The sequence below is a fragment of the Phalangium opilio genome, unplaced genomic scaffold (genome assembly GCF_054372755.1).
Source record: "Phalangium opilio isolate 3A_F unplaced genomic scaffold, DU_Popi_V2 ptg000054l_1, whole genome shotgun sequence".
NCBI lineage: Eukaryota > Metazoa > Arthropoda > Arachnida > Opiliones > Phalangiidae > Phalangium > Phalangium opilio.
In genome coordinates, this window is record NW_028324173.1 from 4,932,717 (window position 1) to 4,952,374 (window position 19,658).

General features: G+C 38.9%; 2 protein-coding genes across 2 annotated transcripts; both read right to left on the minus strand.

Moving 5' to 3' along the window:
- Nucleotides 1-1,049: 1,049 nt before the first annotated feature.
- Nucleotides 1,050-11,429, minus strand: LOC149670940 (multidrug resistance-associated protein 1-like). The gene is made up of 17 exons (XM_089840475.1): nt 11,425-11,429; nt 10,269-10,443; nt 9,961-10,218; nt 9,725-9,844; nt 9,229-9,432; nt 8,392-8,538; nt 8,260-8,322; nt 7,701-7,791; nt 6,911-7,281; nt 6,133-6,300; nt 5,295-5,470; nt 4,968-5,076; nt 4,332-4,856; nt 3,638-3,837; nt 3,346-3,472; nt 1,888-2,657; nt 1,050-1,224 (listed from the first exon to the last, which is right to left on the minus strand). The coding sequence occupies exons 1-17, from the start codon at nt 11,427-11,429 to the stop codon at nt 1,113-1,115; spliced, it is 3,621 nt and encodes a 1,206-aa protein (XP_089696601.1). The 3' UTR covers nt 1,050-1,112.
- An 815-nt stretch (nt 11,430-12,244) lies between these two features.
- On the minus strand, nt 12,245-13,479 carry LOC149670941 (putative ATP-binding cassette sub-family C member 13). Its single transcript, XM_089840477.1, has 6 exons — nt 13,454-13,479; nt 13,314-13,398; nt 13,112-13,174; nt 12,910-13,047; nt 12,661-12,719; nt 12,245-12,564 (listed from the first exon to the last, which is right to left on the minus strand). The coding sequence occupies exons 1-6, from the start codon at nt 13,477-13,479 to the stop codon at nt 12,258-12,260; spliced, it is 678 nt and encodes a 225-aa protein (XP_089696603.1). The 3' UTR covers nt 12,245-12,257.
- Between the last annotated feature and the right edge of the window lie 6,179 nt (nt 13,480-19,658).

Consider the following 19,658-nt stretch of genomic DNA (forward strand, 5'->3'; position numbering starts at 1 on the left):
TGATACACAACGCATTAGATAACTTATCAAAACAATTTGGAGAACAAATTTCATTCATGTTTAGTAAGACTGCTGTGTTTATTTTGGGGCCTAGAGTAGACCGATTTATTTGTCAATCGCTGTGGTTTGGTATAAATTTGATATTGAAAGTCAAATATTTCTATTTTTCTATGTAAACAAAGCGAGACTATCACCGATTACAGCGAAGAACTAAATTGCTTAAATACAAGCTGAAGTAAATGAAGCGAATTAATAAAGAGCATAGAAATCTAAAACGCGTTAGACGTAGTGTTAAATCACGATGAGCAAATGAATACATAATGAAACTTATTTTTTTAATTTGATTCCATTAAAAACTTTTTGATTTCATCTGTTAAGAGTGTATTATTAACATTATTTTCGATGAAAACGTTTAAGAATTTGCTCTGATCAATTACTAACCCAAGGATTATAGATGTCTTAACCAGGGTTGTTGATTTTTTGGATTTTTTCAAAAAAATCAAAAAAATCGATTTTTTTGATTTAAATCGGATTTTTTTGATTTTAATTGATTTATTTGATTTTTTTAATTTTTATTGAACTACTAGATAGTAAATTACCGACATGAAAACTTTTGAGTCAAAATTAACCAAAAGCAAAATAATCATGATATTTAAGCAGCTATTGGATATTATTACTATTCAAATGCTTGTATAAAAAGACGAGCTTGACCGCTATTTCATTTCCTAGCCTTTCCAGCAAGACAAACTGGAGTTCTGGGAAAAACTTAAATTGAAATATACCAAAACCATGATTGTTTTCAATTTTAGGTCTTTTCTAGTTAAGTTTCTTCTCGAGTTTCTTAAACTACTTCTTGGAATCTTAGAAAACCTTTTTTTAAATAAAAATATATTCTTGATTTTAATCAAATGATTTTTTTAAAAAAAATCGCTTGATTTAAATCATGATTTAAATCAGTGATTTAAATCAAACTGATTTAAATCAAACAACCCTGGTCTTAACTAGTTGAGACAATTAAAATGTGCTGATTACTTAGTAAAGACCATCAAGTGACGTTGCTATATTGGAAACGAACTGTACATAACATTAAACGTTTTTAATTTAAAAGTGATCTAGATTATTTTGGCATCTTTCGCCAAATCGTAGAACATAGATTGCTCATTCTTCAAGAGAGCAACTGGAGAGTCGAATTCCACAATTCGGCCCTGATCGAGAACCATCACCCTAAGAAGAGTTAAGTAACATAAAATTAGCCAATCATTTTAAGCCGGTTTAAAGGCTGGTTCTCACTTGGCGAAAAAATGCATTTTTCGCCACGCGATTTGATACCGGCGAATAAAATAAGCGAATTTTCTTCAATTCGCCGTCAAAATCGCCCTAAAGAGTCACGCTCGGCGAAAAATACTTCAGCCAATCAGGTTCAGGTAGTGGGACGGGGGAGTGCGCTACGTCGCCAATTTTAAGCCTTTGTCACTTGGTGAAAATAGCCATTGAATTCTAATTTATATATATTCTGATCTCCATGAAAATAAGAGGTAAACTTAGGCAAGTTTTCACGCCTCTTATTTAATTTTTTAAGAGCGAAATACGTACGTAGCTAAAATTGATTATGTTTCTATTAGATAAATATGGTTTTGCCAAAAATTCTTTTAAGGAGGACAAGAAAATAACTTGGTTCATTTTTAAATAGAATACAAGTTTGAATTTTTAGGCTTAAGACGCGTAAAATAGCGCTCGGCCTGCTGAAGCGTTTTTTAAATTTCGCGCCCAATGAGAACCACTCCACCAGCGACTAAAATATCGCCGGTTTTTTTCGCCACGCGAAAAATTAATTCGCCGCGACTATTTGCCAAGTGAGAACTAGCCTTAATAGGTAGGTAAACCAACTTGTCGTATTCCAAGATGGTGTTTATTCTGTGGGCGATGGTGATGATGGTAGAGTTGGCGAATTCCTTCTTGATGGTCTCTTGAATGAGATCGTCGGTGTCCATGTCGACCGAGGCCGTCGCTTCATCCAAGATCAGGATCTTGGTGTTCCTCAACAAGGCTCGAGCCAAGCAGACCAACTGACGCTGACCGACGCTCAGGTTGTTACCTCCTTCGGCCACAGGGTGATCCAGTCCCTGCTCGAGTGATGTCACGAAGGATTTCAGGTGCGAGTGTTCCAGGGCGGCCCACAGTTGCTGGTCGTCTTTTTGCCCGAAAGGATCCAGGTTGAGTCTGAGCGTGCCCGAGAAGAGGACGGGCTCTTGGGGGATGATGGTCAGTCGCGAACGCAAATCGGACAAGCCCAATCCCTCCACTTCCACTCCGTCTACGACGATCTGACCGCGCACCCGTTCGATGAGACGGAAGAGCGCCAGCGTCAGCGACGACTTTCCGGCACCTGTCCGCCCCACCACGCCCACCTTCTCTCCAGCCTCAATACTGACATCAATGTCCTTCAAGACCAAATCCAATCCTTCGCGGTATTTGGTGCTGTAGTTCTGGAATATGATTTGTCCTCTTTGAGGCCAGTCAGCAGGTGGTTGAGATTCTGGTTTCTCCCACTCGGCCTCGGACCTCAAACGACAGTATTCGTCAACTCTTTCTACGGAGACGAGATTTGATTCAAAAACCGTAGAGCCAGCGATGAAGAATTTCAGGTATTGCACAAGCTGTTAGATCAAAATATTAAATTAGTACTTAATTTGCAGAAAATGAATAATTAGCGCAATTTGGTGATTTACTATCTAAATTCAAGGGAATTTTTCGTTAGACATATAAATTCAAAAAAAACAACAATAATATATTTCATTCATAAATATGACCTGATAAAGACTTAAGTGTAAAGATAATGATATTTCACCAAAAGTATACAAATTAAAACAAAAGTTCCGATCAAGTAGGGGATAGGGTGCCTGGTCATGCTGGTTTCCTAAATTTCGTACCCTCTTTCCAGGAGGTGTTACATTACACATGCATTATAGTACCTCTCCGTGACGTTATCGTCACTCGAAAAAGTAATAAAGCTTGTCAGTGCCATGTCATGAAATGACAATTAAACGGTTTCTTGAAAACGTATCAGAATGTTATTCAAACTATAGCTTCTACATTCTACAAAAATAAAGAAAAACATACAAAAATGCGGCCCTAGGTTTAAAATTACATTGTCGCTAAAACCTGGTTGCTGTGATATTTTGCTCATTTAATCTGTCATTCAAACCCCCGCATGCAATTCGATCTCTTTGTTAATTAGTCCTTTCTATTCGTCCCACTTTTAAGATGTTTCACAATCAAGCTAGGTTCAAGAGTTAAAAGAAAAACCAGCTGATATTTTGACATACTGGCTTCGTCACCACTTACCCGATCGGCATTAGCCAAGAGCAATCCTACAAAATCAGATGACAGAGACTCTTTGCTCAAAATGATGAAAATTGCGGTGCAAAACATCAAGCAATTGCTCAAGATATTGTGTCGTACTGTCAGCCATCTGGAAAGAAATTGCATTTCATTGAATGTTCGAATTACTTTGCATCCACATTAAGGTTTCAACCCAAAGGTAATAATGAAGTGTAGATGCTGATAAAAGGCTGTCATCCCAAAACGAAAAGGACGCGATTGAAACCGGGCTCTATTGACGCAATTGCAAAATTACCTTTGTGCCATGTTCATTATGTAGTTAGCGGCAGTGCATTCGTCGATCAGTTTTAAAAAGTGTCCTTCGAAGTTCTGTCCGGCGTCACACGCTCTGATGACAGTGCTGCCAGCCACTGATCCTCCCACATGTGAAAACAAGAAGGAATTTCTCAGGCTGGTTATTCGCTTGAATTGACGATTGCTCGACATCAAGAAACGCTGTCAAATATATGGGAAAAGCTTCGGTTTAAATGATATATTCTGAAGTAATTCATTCCAGAAGTGGGCTCGAGCACTCCGCGGTTAAAATGCGGGTGCCTTCTACAACATGTTGCAATAAAATACGTAAAAGACAAAACATTTTAAGATTTAATAATTCAAGGAATGTTATTTCGCTGGGTGAAGAAGTTGTGGCACCAAGTCATCTTTCCCGTCGCTTTTAGGGATTTTCTACGCATAATAAAACTTCTAAAAAAATCTTGTGATGCGTATTAAGATCATTAAATGTCCAAAACAATATAGCCTTTTTTAAATGTTTATTTTTATGTTTTCTATTTTACCATAGCCTCCAATGCAACCAACTCCTAGATTACTAAAAATCAAAAGTGGCTACCCCATAATCGTTACGAATTCTGTGTTAAACCACAACAATTAATAATTGAGAGTGATACCGGATAATTACTTACGACAGAAGACTAAAATCGAGTTCCTACCTGAAGTAAAAGGTATCCAACGAACACGACAATGCAGGGAATTATGAATAACGGTAAATATATTGCAATAGCTAAGGTGTAAACAACTAAAAATATAAATCCGACATTGGTTGCTCTTAACATCGGAGAAAATTGCTGGTCTAGGGCGTCGATATCTTGGGAGAAGCGATTGAGTATCCTTCCAAGGGGGGTCGTGTCGAAGAAGAACATGGGAGAGCGAAATACGCTATCGAGCATTTTCCCATGTAGACAGTTTGCAGCTCGTAGACAGCGAAGAACGCTGATGATAACGTACAAAAATGTTTGAATGGCTTGGGTTAGACCAAGAGCGACTAAGACCACTATACGGGTTGCCTTTAAGTCTAGGTTTGCTTGAAAATCTTTCTTGGAGTCTGCGCACAACAAAGACAGCCAGTACACTGACGTGAAATTAAGGACTACAACACCGGTGATTAATGCTTCGAAGATCGCGTACCATGTTATACCGTAGGCTTTAAAATATTGTTTGTATTGTGATAAGGATATCTGAAAATGCGCAAAAACATTATCACGAGGAAAAATATGTGTGTGGGGAGTTTTAGTTCTCATGAAGACAAGAAACGTCCAAACTCTCCTCGTATATTATAGAGCGCATACGTTTCCTTCTTTGAGTGTCTCTTTAGTCATGAGCTTTGCCTCATCTTCATGTGAGGCTTTTCCTTCGGTTGCACGAATTAGCCTCTCAGCTTTGATATTTGAAGTTCCACTAAAATTGCGTTACCAAAATTCATAAATTAATAAGGCTTGTTCAACTTAAAAGAAACAATTCCAGAACTTTAAAATAAGAGCTATCTCAACAAATAGTGCAGGCCAAATGGCTGTTGCTTGGAACAGTTAATGGCTATGACTTAGGCCTAAAGTTTTTTCGCTTTTCTACTACGTACTGGCTATAGATAGTGTAGATATAATTGCATATTTACTCACGACGCTTCAACTTTGTCATCGTCGTTCATGTGTTGACTGAAAAAATCTCTGGCCATTCCCTGACCACTCATGATTTCGTCATAGGTTCCCCTTTCGATGATTCGACCGTTGTTTATGAAGAAGATCTCGTCCATTTCTCGGATGAAGCTCAAGTTGTGCGTCACCAAAACTCTCGTCTGCAAGAGATTGAAATAGTAATTGTTGACCAAAGAACTACAAAACAGAAGCAGCTTTCAAAAGCAAAAGACTCAAAAGGGTTTGTTTGCTAGTCACTTACAACATGGATATGTATAAATACAGGGTCTGAAGAATTTCCATCGCTTACCTTCCACAAGACATTTTATTTAGGCGCAGTTGAGGAGAGAGAAAAATGACTTTTAACCCTCCCCCAAACCTTGAGTGAGAAGTAAATTGGTAACTTTTCTCTCTGCGCATAGGTGAATTTTCAAACCCACCACACGGGATTCTACGGAGAGATATATAGTTCCTTTTCGCCACGTGACATAACTACTTCGGAATCAATATAGAGGCATATTTGTTGGCCAGCCTTTTGGCCTAGTTGAAAATCCATAAATCGTACTATTTATACATATCCATGCTTACAGCATCATATATGTTTATCACTTTTCGAGCTGCTATTATTAAAAATGGACGGATTTATACCAAAATTTAAGCAACTTAAATAAATATTGTCAGATATTTGTTTCGAAGTAAAGAAACTAATCATTTTCCAGGCCTCCATATACAACTACTACCGGGATTTAAAGGAAACGTTATATCGACCATACATTAATAGAAGCTTAGCATTTTCATGGAATATAAGAGTAGTTTTATATACTTTATTTCGAAGAAATCCCTTTGGTCCGATGACTTTGTCGAAGAGATGTTTGGCCACGTGCGAGTCAACCGCCCCCAAAGGGTCATCGAAGAGATACACATCGTGATCGCGATAAATTGCTCTGGCCAAGTTGACCCTTTGCTTCTGACCGCCACTCAAGTTGATACCCTATCATGGAAAATTTGTAAATGACCGCATGACTAATGAAAGCAGCCATCTATAGAACTATGAGTAAAAACAGAAGTAAGATAAGGGATTAGAAGTAAAGTGCTCTAGCATTGGTAATAGATCCTGGCACTAGTGAACAAATTTGAGGATTTTAAGCCGCTTCCATCGCGCCTAAACTAAATTTCCTACCCCCTTTCCCTCAACCTAAAGCCGCGGTACACGGACGAGGGTGCTTGAATCTAGTTCGACCGTCTACCGCCGCGAGCGTTTCACGTTTTGGAGGGAAAACTCAGAAACAGCTACCAGAGGGCCATCCGTTGGTTCGTTATCAAGAATTTTCACTTTCGCCAAGTGTAGAATTTGGTTAACTCGATACTTCTAGTACCTTATCTTACTTCTGGTAAAAATAGAAGTAGGAAGAGGACTGGAAGTCATGAGGAAAGAAATGAGACACAACAAGAGGAATGTGACCAGACTGAACGAGGAACAGGCTAATTTTGAACTAGTGGAATGTTCATTTCTCATTAAAAGTTCTAGTAAAGTAGGGAACGATGAGGCTACTAATATGGTCTAGACCTCGGGTCATCTTGTTGGTTTCAATAATACATACTCTTTCTCCAATCTCCGTTTCATCGTCAGCGGGTAGCTGGCCGAGGTCCGGTTGTAGGGCGCATGCACGTATGACGCTGTCGTATCTTTCCCGGTCCATGTCGTCGACAAAGAGTATATTCTGTCTGAGTGAAGCGTTCTGGATCCAGGGTTGTTGAGTGACGTATCCCACTCTCCCTGCCACTCTCACCTCACCCTCCACCTTCTGCATCTCGGACACCAGAGCGGACAAGAGGGAAGACTTGCCACAACCAACAGGACCCACCACGGCCACCAACGACCCGCGGGATACTTTAAAATTGATGTTGCGAAGAGATGCTGCCGCTGGATCGTCCAAGTTCCAATGATACGTTCCTTTCTCAATCATAATCGCTGAAATATTCAAGAAATAAATTGGTAAAAATAAACCAATTGTGAGTTCAAAAATATCTTCAAACAATCTAAAAGCGAATTCAGGCTTTCCTCTTTAAGAACGGCATGTTGATTGACTAGTTTTACAAATAGATTGTTTAGTCACTGCAGGGTTTACAAGAAAAATTTATTATTGTGTTTAGGCAGAATTCCTTTTGATCAGCGGAATAAACCAACTATTGGATTTAGCCTGATGATTATAGTAGGATATTTTCTTTTCATAGCATAGGTCCTTCAATTGTCTCTTTCTCCTCGCTCAAGTTCTACCTTTTAACCACAATCATTTTGAACTTCAATTTATCTGCTTGTGTATAGGAATAGCTGCCGAAAACAATAAACGACCCATTTCGTTTATTCAATTCCATAACAAATTGACATACCATATTGTGCGTCACTAGCTATCTTCTCCACGTAACGCTTGGTTTCCCCAAGACTCAACAAGTTTGCAATTCTTCTTACCGAGACGTGTGTCTGAAAAGAAACATTTTGTGGATTTGCGTTTGTTTTTTAAATGTTTTAAAAGCAACAATTCCGCCAAAAAAAACAATACTTCATTGTTGGGGAAATGTTTTGCACTAAAGCATGAAATTAGTTGCGGTTATTTACTGACGCCAAATTTTGAAATTATAAACATATATACATAAATAGCTCGCGAAAGGGTGCCAGGTCATACCCTTGTCCCAAAGTTCCAACTCACTTTTAAAGCCGTGCTACTTCGAGTCGCTCAAGTGGATACAATCACAAGAGCCTAGGCCTATTTACTGTACCTACCGTTTCCTGTATTTTGGGAATACTTGCGTCGTCTGGTAATTAGGTGGCAACCACACAGTAATGTGGGGAAATCGAAACTTTTCGCTATTTCAAATATTATTTTGATATTCAAAATTATGTAGCAAAAATAAAGGCCTAATAGTTTAAATCTCTCAGAAGTAAACTAACTTTCAAATCTTTGATCATCGGGAAACAACTAATATCAAGAACGTATTCTTGAATCTGTTTTAGCTAATATATATTTAGTGGAAGAAGCAAATTCTAGATTTATCTTTGGACCCTCCCTGATCCCGTTCTTACCATAACTAGTGTATTTACTAAATCCGGAAACGTGACCATTGACATCGCTAATAATCGTACCAACTGCCAGGAGACGAAAGCTTTTCTCGAGGTCAGAGCGTTATCGTCGTCGATTAATACGTACATGGAGAAACACGGTGTCGTAATCTGAATTTGTAGAAACCATAGCTATAGAAAATCAAAATCAATGAAGAGTTTGCAAGCCCTGAAGATGAATAGTTTAACAAAAACCAACAGCATCGTGTGTTCTCTAACATCGTTGTAATGTTACGCTATCGCCTTTCTTGAGTCTGGCGAAAGCGTAGAGATTTCAGGGCCGTCTGCATTTTTGAAACGAGTGAGAACGCTACGAGATGACACTAACACTACCAAAAGTGTATAGATATAAAAGCAAAAAGTACACTTCATTGACAATTCTCTGCCCTTGGCTGTAGACAACATGTAAAGTGAGAAGCAAACTACCATCCTTTCAACCCAATTCACGAATAAACCAATCAGGAAAGATCTTCTTGACGTCATATAGGTTTGCAGAAAGTAGTACATGATGTTGGCGATCCAAACGTTAATTTAAGGTACTAAACTAGCTACTTTATGAGCCTATTCACGGCATGTTTCCTGTGCCACGGTCAGGAAGGTAATCATACGCTGTGGGGGGTCGACACTATTCTGGGATAGAAGAGGGCTTCTCATATTAAAAGGCGCGAACAAATTTCAATGAGGTTTACTTTTTGTTTTTATATCTATATACTTTTGATACTGCGGAGCTGAAGTCTCTACACTTCTATGAGCCCCCATCATCGATAATGATATACTTCTTGCAATATTTTACGTTCGTACCAAAACCGGTATGAGAGCAGTTATAAATTTGTTTATTCCTTCGAAGAGGGCTTGTTTCTTCATGAGTGCAGTTTCTTTCTTCCTGATTTCAAGAACGATCCTTTCGAACGATCTCTCCCAGGCGTACAACTTCAAAACGCGGATTCCGTTCAAGATTTCGCTCATCATTTTCATTCTGTTGTCCTTCAGCTTCATCAACTCAATCTAATAAATGAGATATTTAAAGAAACCATTCACAAAAACTGATTGTCGTAAAATTGTAGTAAAAGTTATAGTCGTAACCAACACGTGAGTTTCATAACCGTACATTGCGGCATAAATTCTGCCCATCGCAATTATAGGTACTTATACTAGAATCAAAGCCACTACCGCAATACCTTCCGCACTTGCTTGAAATTACTATCTATTGTCTTATAGAAAGGTCAAGAAGAATTAACTCAATAGACCTTATATATGTAGAAAAAGGGGGTAGGCAACTCTCAGTATCGGGACATACAAGAGGTTGATTCCTGCGCACTATCTTGATCCCCGAAGCCTTCAGAACAAGCGCCACAAAGTGATATGGTAGGTAAAGCTTTATTCCCGTGTCTTTCTCCCTTAGATACATTGAAATGGTCTATGTAGAAAATGTAACCCACGTGACAAGAAGTAACCAAATTTAACATCTTTAACCTCCCTTCCTTTCATCCACTGTGGGAGCTTAGGCTTGCATTGTAGAATCATAACATTTACCTGCAATTCTTTGTATTTCTTGGTGCTAAGATAGTTCAGTGGAAGAAGAACGAGAATAGGTACGATGCCAGCAAAGGCTGAATAGCCCAGTTCTCGATACATGAAGGCGAAACACAGTACTAATTGTACCGGGACCGACCACAAGAGACTCAGTTGCGGCGACAGAATTTGGAATCTGTTCGTGTCGACGTACATCGTGTTCAGTATTTCGCCCATTGTCAGGTCACGTCGATCGCTGCTTGTCAAGCGAAATGTATGCTTTGACGAATCTCATTAATGAACTTTTATCACGATTAACCCTAACTTACTTTTTTGTACAGAACGTGCATGGTGGCGGATTTGAGTCTCAATCCTAGTTTGGTGTGGAAAATGGCGCTGCCTTCTTGCAACAAAGATTGCGCGAAACAGGCCAAACCATAAAGGCAAGCGTAGAAAATCCCCTTCCACAAAGGATCTTCGTTCTTCGAGTAATCAATAATGGAACTGAAAGCATAAGTGAGTAAACTAGTCAACTCGGTTCCCTAGTTTACTTGATCTTGGGCAAAAATTTGAAATCTCAACCTCTTTATGAATTAATTTTAAACAATATTCAAAGGAATGAAAATATTCAGACATCTGACCCACGGAAACAGAAAATGTCATTGCTCATGTGAATGGACAAACTGACAGCAACAAAGGAACTCAATTTCACGCTTTAAGTTAAAATCATTTGAATTGATTTCCCATAAATATTCACTTAATATGCTATGACGTTTTTTTATAGACTGTAGAAAAGAGGGGTTCATTTTTGAATGCATGGGCGTACATAGCCCCGACTCTGTGGTGGTACGTACCGCTTTAGCGTTCAAATTTAAATATTTTCTTTGAGTTCAAATTTGAATATTTTCTTTGACTTCAAATTTGAATATTTTCTTTGCGTTCAAATTTGAATAATTTCTTTGCGTTCAAATTTGAACAGAACACTATTGTTCAAAATTAAACGCCCACACATTCATATTTGAACGGTGCGTAAGAGGATAGTATATCATGTAAATTTAAGCACGAAAGCGTTCAAATTTGAAAATTGAACGTTTAATATTGTATGTTTTTGCAATCATTATTGAGCAGCATCGGGGAGTTTGATCAAGCGCTCATATTCAAAATTGAGTAGTTCACCATTAACAATACATGGTGGACAAGCGTTTGATGAAGCATTGAAATTTAACAGTTATAGAGATGAATTAAATGTAGACACTGATAAGGAAGAAACCTTATGAGTTTAAAGCTTGTACATCTTCTGAGGGTGGTTAACTTGAAACACATATACACTAATCGTTGTATGAAATAATAGTTCAATTATATGAAGAGAGATTGCACTTAAGGAAAGTGTTCATTATCAAGTTCCCTCAAATTATAAAGGAGTATGTATTACATACACTCAATCGATTTCAAGGCCTATGTAAATATAAGGGAATGGTGAAATACGGCATAATCCGTAACCTTTACTTTGATAATATTATATACAGACAAATATATTTTTAGTTCAGGGTAAATAAGAGAGTCAAAGTAAAATGTTGAGATGTTATTGGATTTTTATTCAAAGTTTTGTTTTGATACCCAAGATCTTGGATGATCCTGCACACCTTTCCTGATTGAACGCCTGACATTTCCAAACTGTTCAATAATGAACAATTGCGCTCACGTTTGAATACCCATTGAAATCTGTTTTTCTAGTGTTGTTTTAAAACCAAAAGCACTCGTTTAAACCCCAAAAAAACTCTCGTATGAACGCCCATAACGCTCTCGTTTGAACGCCTATATCACACTCGTTTGAACGCCTATATGACACTCGTTTGAACGCCCATAACGCTCTTGTTTGAGCGTCAAAAATAATCTCGTTTGAACGCCAAAAACATCCTCGTCTGAATGCCAAAAAGTTGTTATTTGAACCTCTAAATTGCTCTTAATATTTATACAATCTATTGAACGCCATAACGACCATAAATGAACGCATCATTAATGAAAGTTGATTATTCAAAATTGAATAGGATAAAGATTAATTTTGAATGGTAATATATAAGCTGTTCAAAAATGAATGATACAGTTAACTTCTGATCCATATGACGGTAGTTTGTTCAAAAATGAATGCTAATGGTTAGTTTTGAACGCGTAAAACACACCTCGTTCATAATTGAATGTCTATGGTTAAATCTTAATGCGTCAATAGAGGCTTGTTCAAAATTGAACGGTCGCTATCATTTTTGAATGCCAAAAGCACGCTCATTTTTTACAGTGTAATGCTAAAAAAGTGAAATTGTTTACCCTGTCAAAAGGGCAGGACCGATAGACACTACGTCGGACAGAACTTGAAAGACCACTCCTGCTATCAAGCAAGGCCCGACTGTCCTCAACAAGGGCCAAGCGATGGATTTGCTTTGATTTTTGGTTCTGTTTCTTTCTTCCGAAAATCGTTTCATTTCCATTTCATCGCCGTCACCTTTGGTCTTGGTTTGGGGTTTCCAGTGTTTTTCAAAAATACGCGAGACAGTCAGCGCTCGCTCCGCGTCATTCAAGTCGTACACATCCGACGGCTCCAGGTTTTTCTTCCAACCATTCCACAGGGCGCTGCAATTCGTAAAAATTAATGAGCTGCGCTGTTATAACTTCTTCAAGTAAGTGCAATTTATAAGTATGCAAGGCCGGGAAAAGACTTATACCTACCTGGTAAGCCATGAATGAACCATGCGTGAACAAAATGATGCATCATCTTCCCTTGATTTCTTAATGTTTGAAAATTATTATCTTTTTGATAAGGAATTTAATAGAAAATTTTGGTTTAGATGCGACATAAGTATGACATTGAAACCTTACTGAGAGCTAAATTAATAACTACTAGCAAAAACAACCAGAGCTCCTAGTAACCAGTGTCAAACTTAAATTATTAAAACAACAAAATGTATGGAGTATTACCATTTTGACTTCGATTGCGTACACATGTGTTTCGTAGTGCGGAGAGGCGTCACTCAGTGTGTGTAACACGAGGGTAATTACTACTAAAGGGTAAATTACCGTTTCAATTAAAAACCCGAAATAGTCATCTTTGTCGTTCTGAAATAACACACATTTTCACAATGCCAAAATAATATTATTTTAAAAGTAAGCCTTGGATTACTAGTAAATAGTATTTCATGATGGTGGATCTCAGTGTGATAGTTTGCGTTAGTGTTAAGAGGAACTAAAACAATGTCAGGATTCCGGACAACACCGTGCCACCCCCTCTGCCGTAAATTATGAGGAATAGCGCCAAGATCTGCAAGACGCGACTTCAATTTAATTCATCAAAATGTTTATATTGATTTTTGGAAATGTCTTACGTAAGTTCCAAATTGAAGGACTACCGCCAAATTGTCCACGACTTGAAAATCACCGAAGTATAGTTGTTTACCAAATTTTAAGACGCTAATTGCGGCAAGTAACAAAGTCAGAAGCTGAAAACACAAAGCAAAACTAGTACCTAAGTTTTAGGAACTTTTCGGACATTTCTTTTTCATGTACAGTGTACACATGTATCGTTCGAATTTTTCGGAGCTGTATGAGCTTTTATTTGGTCCCAGCTCGACACAATAAACGGAGCAAAAAAAGTCCATTTTGCGCCTTAATAAGGACTTACACTTTTCGTAATGGTAAGATGAGAACAACGGAAACATCGCCGCTCTGACTTCGCAATCAGCGCTAATTCTAGAGGTAGGAACACCCAGAGTATCGCGCATGGCACCCAGACCAGAATGGTCTTTTGAAAACAAGGAGTCAAGTCTGGATCATCCGTGTACCATGTCAAATTGCCATCCTATTGAATATAATTACATACTTTATAAAAAAACACAAACGCCATCATTTAATATAATTATTAAAGTAATACAATTAATAAGAATTATGGAGATAGGAACTGATTATATCATTAAGTCTTTGTGACTTCTGTCATGATAAAATAGCAGTAGCTAACACTAATCACACTGTCAACTTAACATATTTAATTTTCTATACTAATTTGTTATGTTTATTAAAAATGTATTCCTCTAGCCTTATAATCATTGATATACTTAGCAATTTATTGTAACTGTTGTCAAAAAAAAATTAAAAGAAAAACATACCCAAAATGGAGATTCACAAAAGTCATCCAAAATAGAGGAACTCATTTTAAGATGATTAACACCAAAATCCTTGCTAAAATAAATTAATTCGAGCAATTTATTTAACAGCCAGTCTCTGTCATGTTATCGGGCGACTAACGAATCCTTCAAAAGCTTTGCAGTAAACCGTGATGGTATTGGTTTGAAACAGTACATTAAAAGACCTTGAAGTACGAGTCTCACTAGCATAACACAAGTGGATTTTAAATAGAATTCGTCTACGTAGGAGCTGAATAACAAAACTTCAGGCTATAAAATCGTTCTTTTAGGAACTGTACATTTTGTCCTTATTGCTAGAGCAGATTATATTATAATATTTGAATCGCTGATTACGGAATATATTTATATAACTTAATAATTTATCCTTGTAAAGATAGTCTAATCCTTAAATGAATAGAAGAATTCATTTCAGTTTGACGAAAGATAAGAGATGTCTAAATCTCAAATTACAAAAAAGAAAGAAATGCATGACGGTGGACCTCAATTTAACGTTATGGTTCTAGACATAAGCATCTAAAATAGGTGACTTATTTCTGGTTCGTGTGAGCCTTTGAGTTTGGGGATCCCATATCTACGTTAGTCCATCGGGGGCCCTTGTCACGTCCCAACTGTGGATAATGGGTAATTTAGGGCTTGTCAAATAACCCCGTTCCTAACAAAGTAGCTAAGAGGCATCGAACATTAATAGTTCACTTTAAAAATCAATTCCAACAACATTATTTAATTTCAGTAATGAGTTTTTAAAATTCTCCGTTTTCGAAGCAGTTGATGATGTTTTCAACTTTTTGGAATAAACAGTGACTGTGCGTAGAGGAACTACAATCCTCTGTACTTGCAGACCTTGCCAAACGCAAGTGTTTTACAACGAAAACAAAATTCCACAATTCTCGCTTTCGACGCTTTTATTCCACCTATTTGCTAGCGTTAACTTTCAGGATATAGGAGTAAGATAATAATTTATGTTATGTAAACATAATAACCTTTCTCTGATAATACTCATATTTTGAAATAAAATGTGGAATATAAGAGTTAAAGTTTAATAAAGGGAAAACGGAGAAGTTACTTATAATTGACCATGTAAAGTTATTATCACCAGAAGTGAGATGAGACTAGAAGTACTGAGCTAACCAAATTCTTCACTCGGCGAATGTGAATATTCAACGGTTGGCCCTCTAGTGGCAGTTTCAGAATTTCCCCTCCAAAACGTCAGACGCTCGGGGCGGTAGACGGCCGAACTAGATTCAAGCACCCGCGTCCGTGTTTCGCCGCTTTAGGTTGAGGGGAAGGGGGTAGGAAATGTTTTTGGAACTCGACCAATTTTTTTCTCTCTAGCGTAGGCGCGATTGAAGCGGCGTAAAATCCTCAAATTTGTTCACTAATGCCAGGATCTATTACCAATGCTAGAGCCCTTCACTTCTAGTCTCATCTCACTTCTGTTATCACCAATCGCGTACAGAAGGCCTATTTTTCCATTCTTAAGCAAATTAAAAATTAATTAATACAAATTATTCAGGCTCTTTAATCAACATGACTGGAAACCATGCCTAATTTGACAAACAATTTTCACTCCATTTTGTTTTCTTCACTTCACAATTTTTAATCAAAATGTGACATTAATCAATAGAGTCTGGGTCCCACATTACGTATTCGGGGAGTGCATTTAATGTACGACGAATATTCGTGTAGTTGCGTTGGTCAGATAATAATAGACCATTCCATAAATTATTTGTAGAAAAAGAACACGAGGGGCGGGAGGCCGCCCTCTTAGGTTATTTCCATGGCGCCAAGAGGCTACGCCAGACGGTGAACATATTATGCCCGCTCCTATGGTATTTGCTTCGCTTCTGGAATTAATATAATCGTCTATAATAAGTTTCTAATCGTTTAATATTGATAACGTCAAAACCACTAATGATTTTTTTAAAATGCATTATTTTAATTTTAAATAAATTCCATTAACTCTATTTAAAACGAAACGAAAGCTATTCGCAATCCAATTTTTATTTTAAAATACACGATACATGTAGGTCTGTAGACAAATATTATATAATGTCGTTTATCAATGTAGATAGATTTACTATCTCTGTCTGAAGACTTCATAGCTTCGACTTAACCTTGAGAATAAACTGTCATCAATTGAAATATCAAGTAAACGTCTTTAGGATACGCTTTCGACTGCTTCTCATTCTGATGTAACTTTTAAAAAACCAAAATTAAGGTTAAATATTTAATAGTACATGGTGTCACGTGAGATCAGATTTTTACGTTTCAACTTCAATATATACATGCAAAGTTTCAGTTTTTGCTGTGGCTCTCCTTAGAGTTGACAAAACATTTGTCTTATGCTAGCTAGGCGTCTTTTTCATCCCCATATTTTAGCCGCCATTTTTTCTGCTACCAAATTCTAAATTGTAAACTGGTATCTCTATGTGGCTGTACAGTGTCAATAAATTTTCATTATTGATCAAGATGGCCTCTGTCCATATTACACTTTTGCCAGCCTTCTAGTGACGAGAATTCATATATATATATATTCATTATAAGATGAGCCCGGCACATTTATTATTTTCGGTTTTGTTTCATTGTTCATAATATAGCATTCCAATCATAAATAAAATCAATCTAGTAATTAAATTACAGTAACTTACTCATTAGTTTCAATTTAAACTTAAACTACAGTACCTTATTTTAATTAAATTACATAATAATATTATTTAAACTATAGTAACTTCCTCAATAGGAAAATTTTAAACTTACTTAAACTGCACCATTATTTATAAAGTTATCATAAACAACATTAAGAAAATCCCGTCAGGGATTTTCTATTTATACTCAATCCGAAATCATAATGTTAAACTCTATGGAGCTTACCATTATGAGGTGGAAAAATTTTCGCGACCAAGGGGGTGTTTTGATAAGTTTCTTACTTTAAGATATATAAGAAGGTAGCGACGTAATGTCTATTATTAATAACCTTTATTAATAATAGAGAGTTATCATACAAAGTTATAATACAAAGTTTACGTTTAAGAGCGGGATACAGGTTTAGCTATTCTTTATTCTACTGTGTTCTAGTAGCGACTGACGAGGGATCTCTCGAGGGATCTACAGGTACAATCCCAGTGTTGATCGGGTTGGGTTCAGTTCAGTTCAGTTTCAGATAATATAACATCCCGTTATTTTTAGAGTTGATGCCAAATGGTTGCGAGAGCAAAAAAGTACAAAAAAATGATAACAAAACAACAAAAAAACTTAGACATAATCGGCAAGACGACGCGGTCGCGTGACGAGACGGCCAGATCTTGTACTACGCGGGACGGGCGGCGAGTCGGGCGGTACGGATGTGGGGCGCGGCGAGGTGACAGCGACCAAAGTAGGGACGGTGACTGAACGCGAGTGCGGAGGTGAAGTCGGAGGTGGTGTCCGAGGTGTAGTCGGAGGTGGTGTCCGAGGTGTAGTCGGAGGTGGTGTTTGCGGACGTGGCTGATAAATAATGGGCAGAGTGGGAAGAGTCGGGGAAACGGACGCCTTTGGTGACGACGATGACGGTGCAGGGTTTGTGGGTCGAGCGGAAAACCGATGGGCGGGTCGTAACGCAATGCGATTGCGACGATACACGGTGCCCTTGGCCTTCACGAGATACGATCTGGGTGCGACTTGTTTCTCGACGATGCCCTGAATCCAAGGGGAATGGATGTCCTTGGGCGTGACTTTGACCCAGACCTGTTCGTTGTCGCGAAGTTCGCACAAAGGCTTGGCATGTTGATCGTAGGTCTGTTTTGTGTGACTTCGTTTGTTGGCAAGAGTGGCCTTGACGTGCGGAACGACATGAGGGTTAAGTAGTTTCGGTGGGGTTGGTAAGATGGAACGCGTGCGGCGTGCCATGAGGCGTTGTGTTGGGCTAGCGTTCACGGAATCCGTCGGGGTGTTTCGCCAATCCAGCAGAGCAAGGTAAAAATCTTCCTTGGTACTCTGTAGTTTCTTTAACAGTGTTTTAGCGATTTTAACAGCGGATTCCGCTTTGCCGTTGCCCTGTGAGTGATATGGCGAAGACGTTGTGTGTGTGAAACCCCATAAATCCGAGAATTCGCGAAATTCGAAGCTATTAAATGGGGGGCCGTTGTCGGTAATGACTGTCTCGGGAATACCATATCGTGCAAAATGTTTCTTACACGCAAGGATAATCGCGGCGGCGGTAGTGTTGTGGAGTTGTTCGATCTCCCAAAAATCCGAATAGTAGTCTATTAAAATAAGATATTTTTGGTGATGTGCTTCGATGGTGAAGAGATCCATAGCAATCTTTTGCCATGGTAAGTCCGGCAGAGAAACGGTAATCAGGGGCTCACGTTGTTGTGAGCTGTGATACGTGTTACACGCATGACAGGTGGATACTGCGGCTTGTATGTCTGTTGTTATTCCAGGCCAAAAAACCGACTCCCTTGCCTTTCGCAGGCAGGCCTGTATTCCCAGGTGGCTGGAATGTAGTTGGGAGATAACTTCGTCCCGAAGAGCAGTAGGTATGATAACGCGGGAGCCTTTGTAGAGGTAACCCTGGTCGTATGTAAGTTCATCGCGAAATGTCCAGAACGGACGAATCGAGAGAGGTACCTTCGAGATTCTGTCGGGCCATCCCTTGCGGATAGCGGTCCGAAGGTCGACGCACACGGAATCGACTGCGGTGGCCTCCCGAATGCGGCGGAGTAGAGGTTGCCGAATGCGAAGGTAGTCCGAGTGATCAATACCGGCGAGTAAAGTCGTCGAATAGACGGTGTTTTCGCGATACGGGTCAGTGTCCGGTAGGGGGTTGATACTTGATATACGGGACAGACAATCCGCTATATACATTTGAGAGCCTTTTTTGTAACGCACCGTGAGAGCATAATATTGTAATTTAAACATCATGCATTGCAAACGTTTTGGCGCTGATAGAAGGGGTTTGTTCCAAATTGTTTCCAACGGTTTGTGGTCCGACTCCACAATGATGTTATCGCGACCACCCAGATATTGGTGGAATCGGGTACAACCAAAAACGATTGCCAAGCACTCCTTCTCGATCTGCGCGTATCGGCGTTCGGTGGGAGTGAGAGCACGAGAAGCGAAAGCGACGGGTTGGCCCTCTTGGAGGAGCGTGGCGCCTAAACCCATATCACTAGCGTCACACTGGAGGGTGACTGGGAGGCGAACATCATAAAAGCGTAACACCGGGACGCAGGTTACTAGGGTTTTGATGGAGTCAAAAACACGTTGGTGCTCAGGGGTCCAAGACCATGGAACATCCTGATGGACGAGCTGGCGCAGAGGCTCAAGACAGTGGGAAAGCTTCGGTAAGAATTTAGCCAGATAAGTCGTGAAGCCGATAAAGCTTTGTAACTGCTGTACAGTCTGTGGTGCGGACATATTCTTCACGGCATGGATTTTCCGCGGGTCTGGGGAGACACCCGAGGATGAGAGAACATGGCCGATATAAGGCACCGAGGGCAAACGCAGACGGAGTTTATTTTTGTTAATCTTCATATTGAGCTTGCGGGC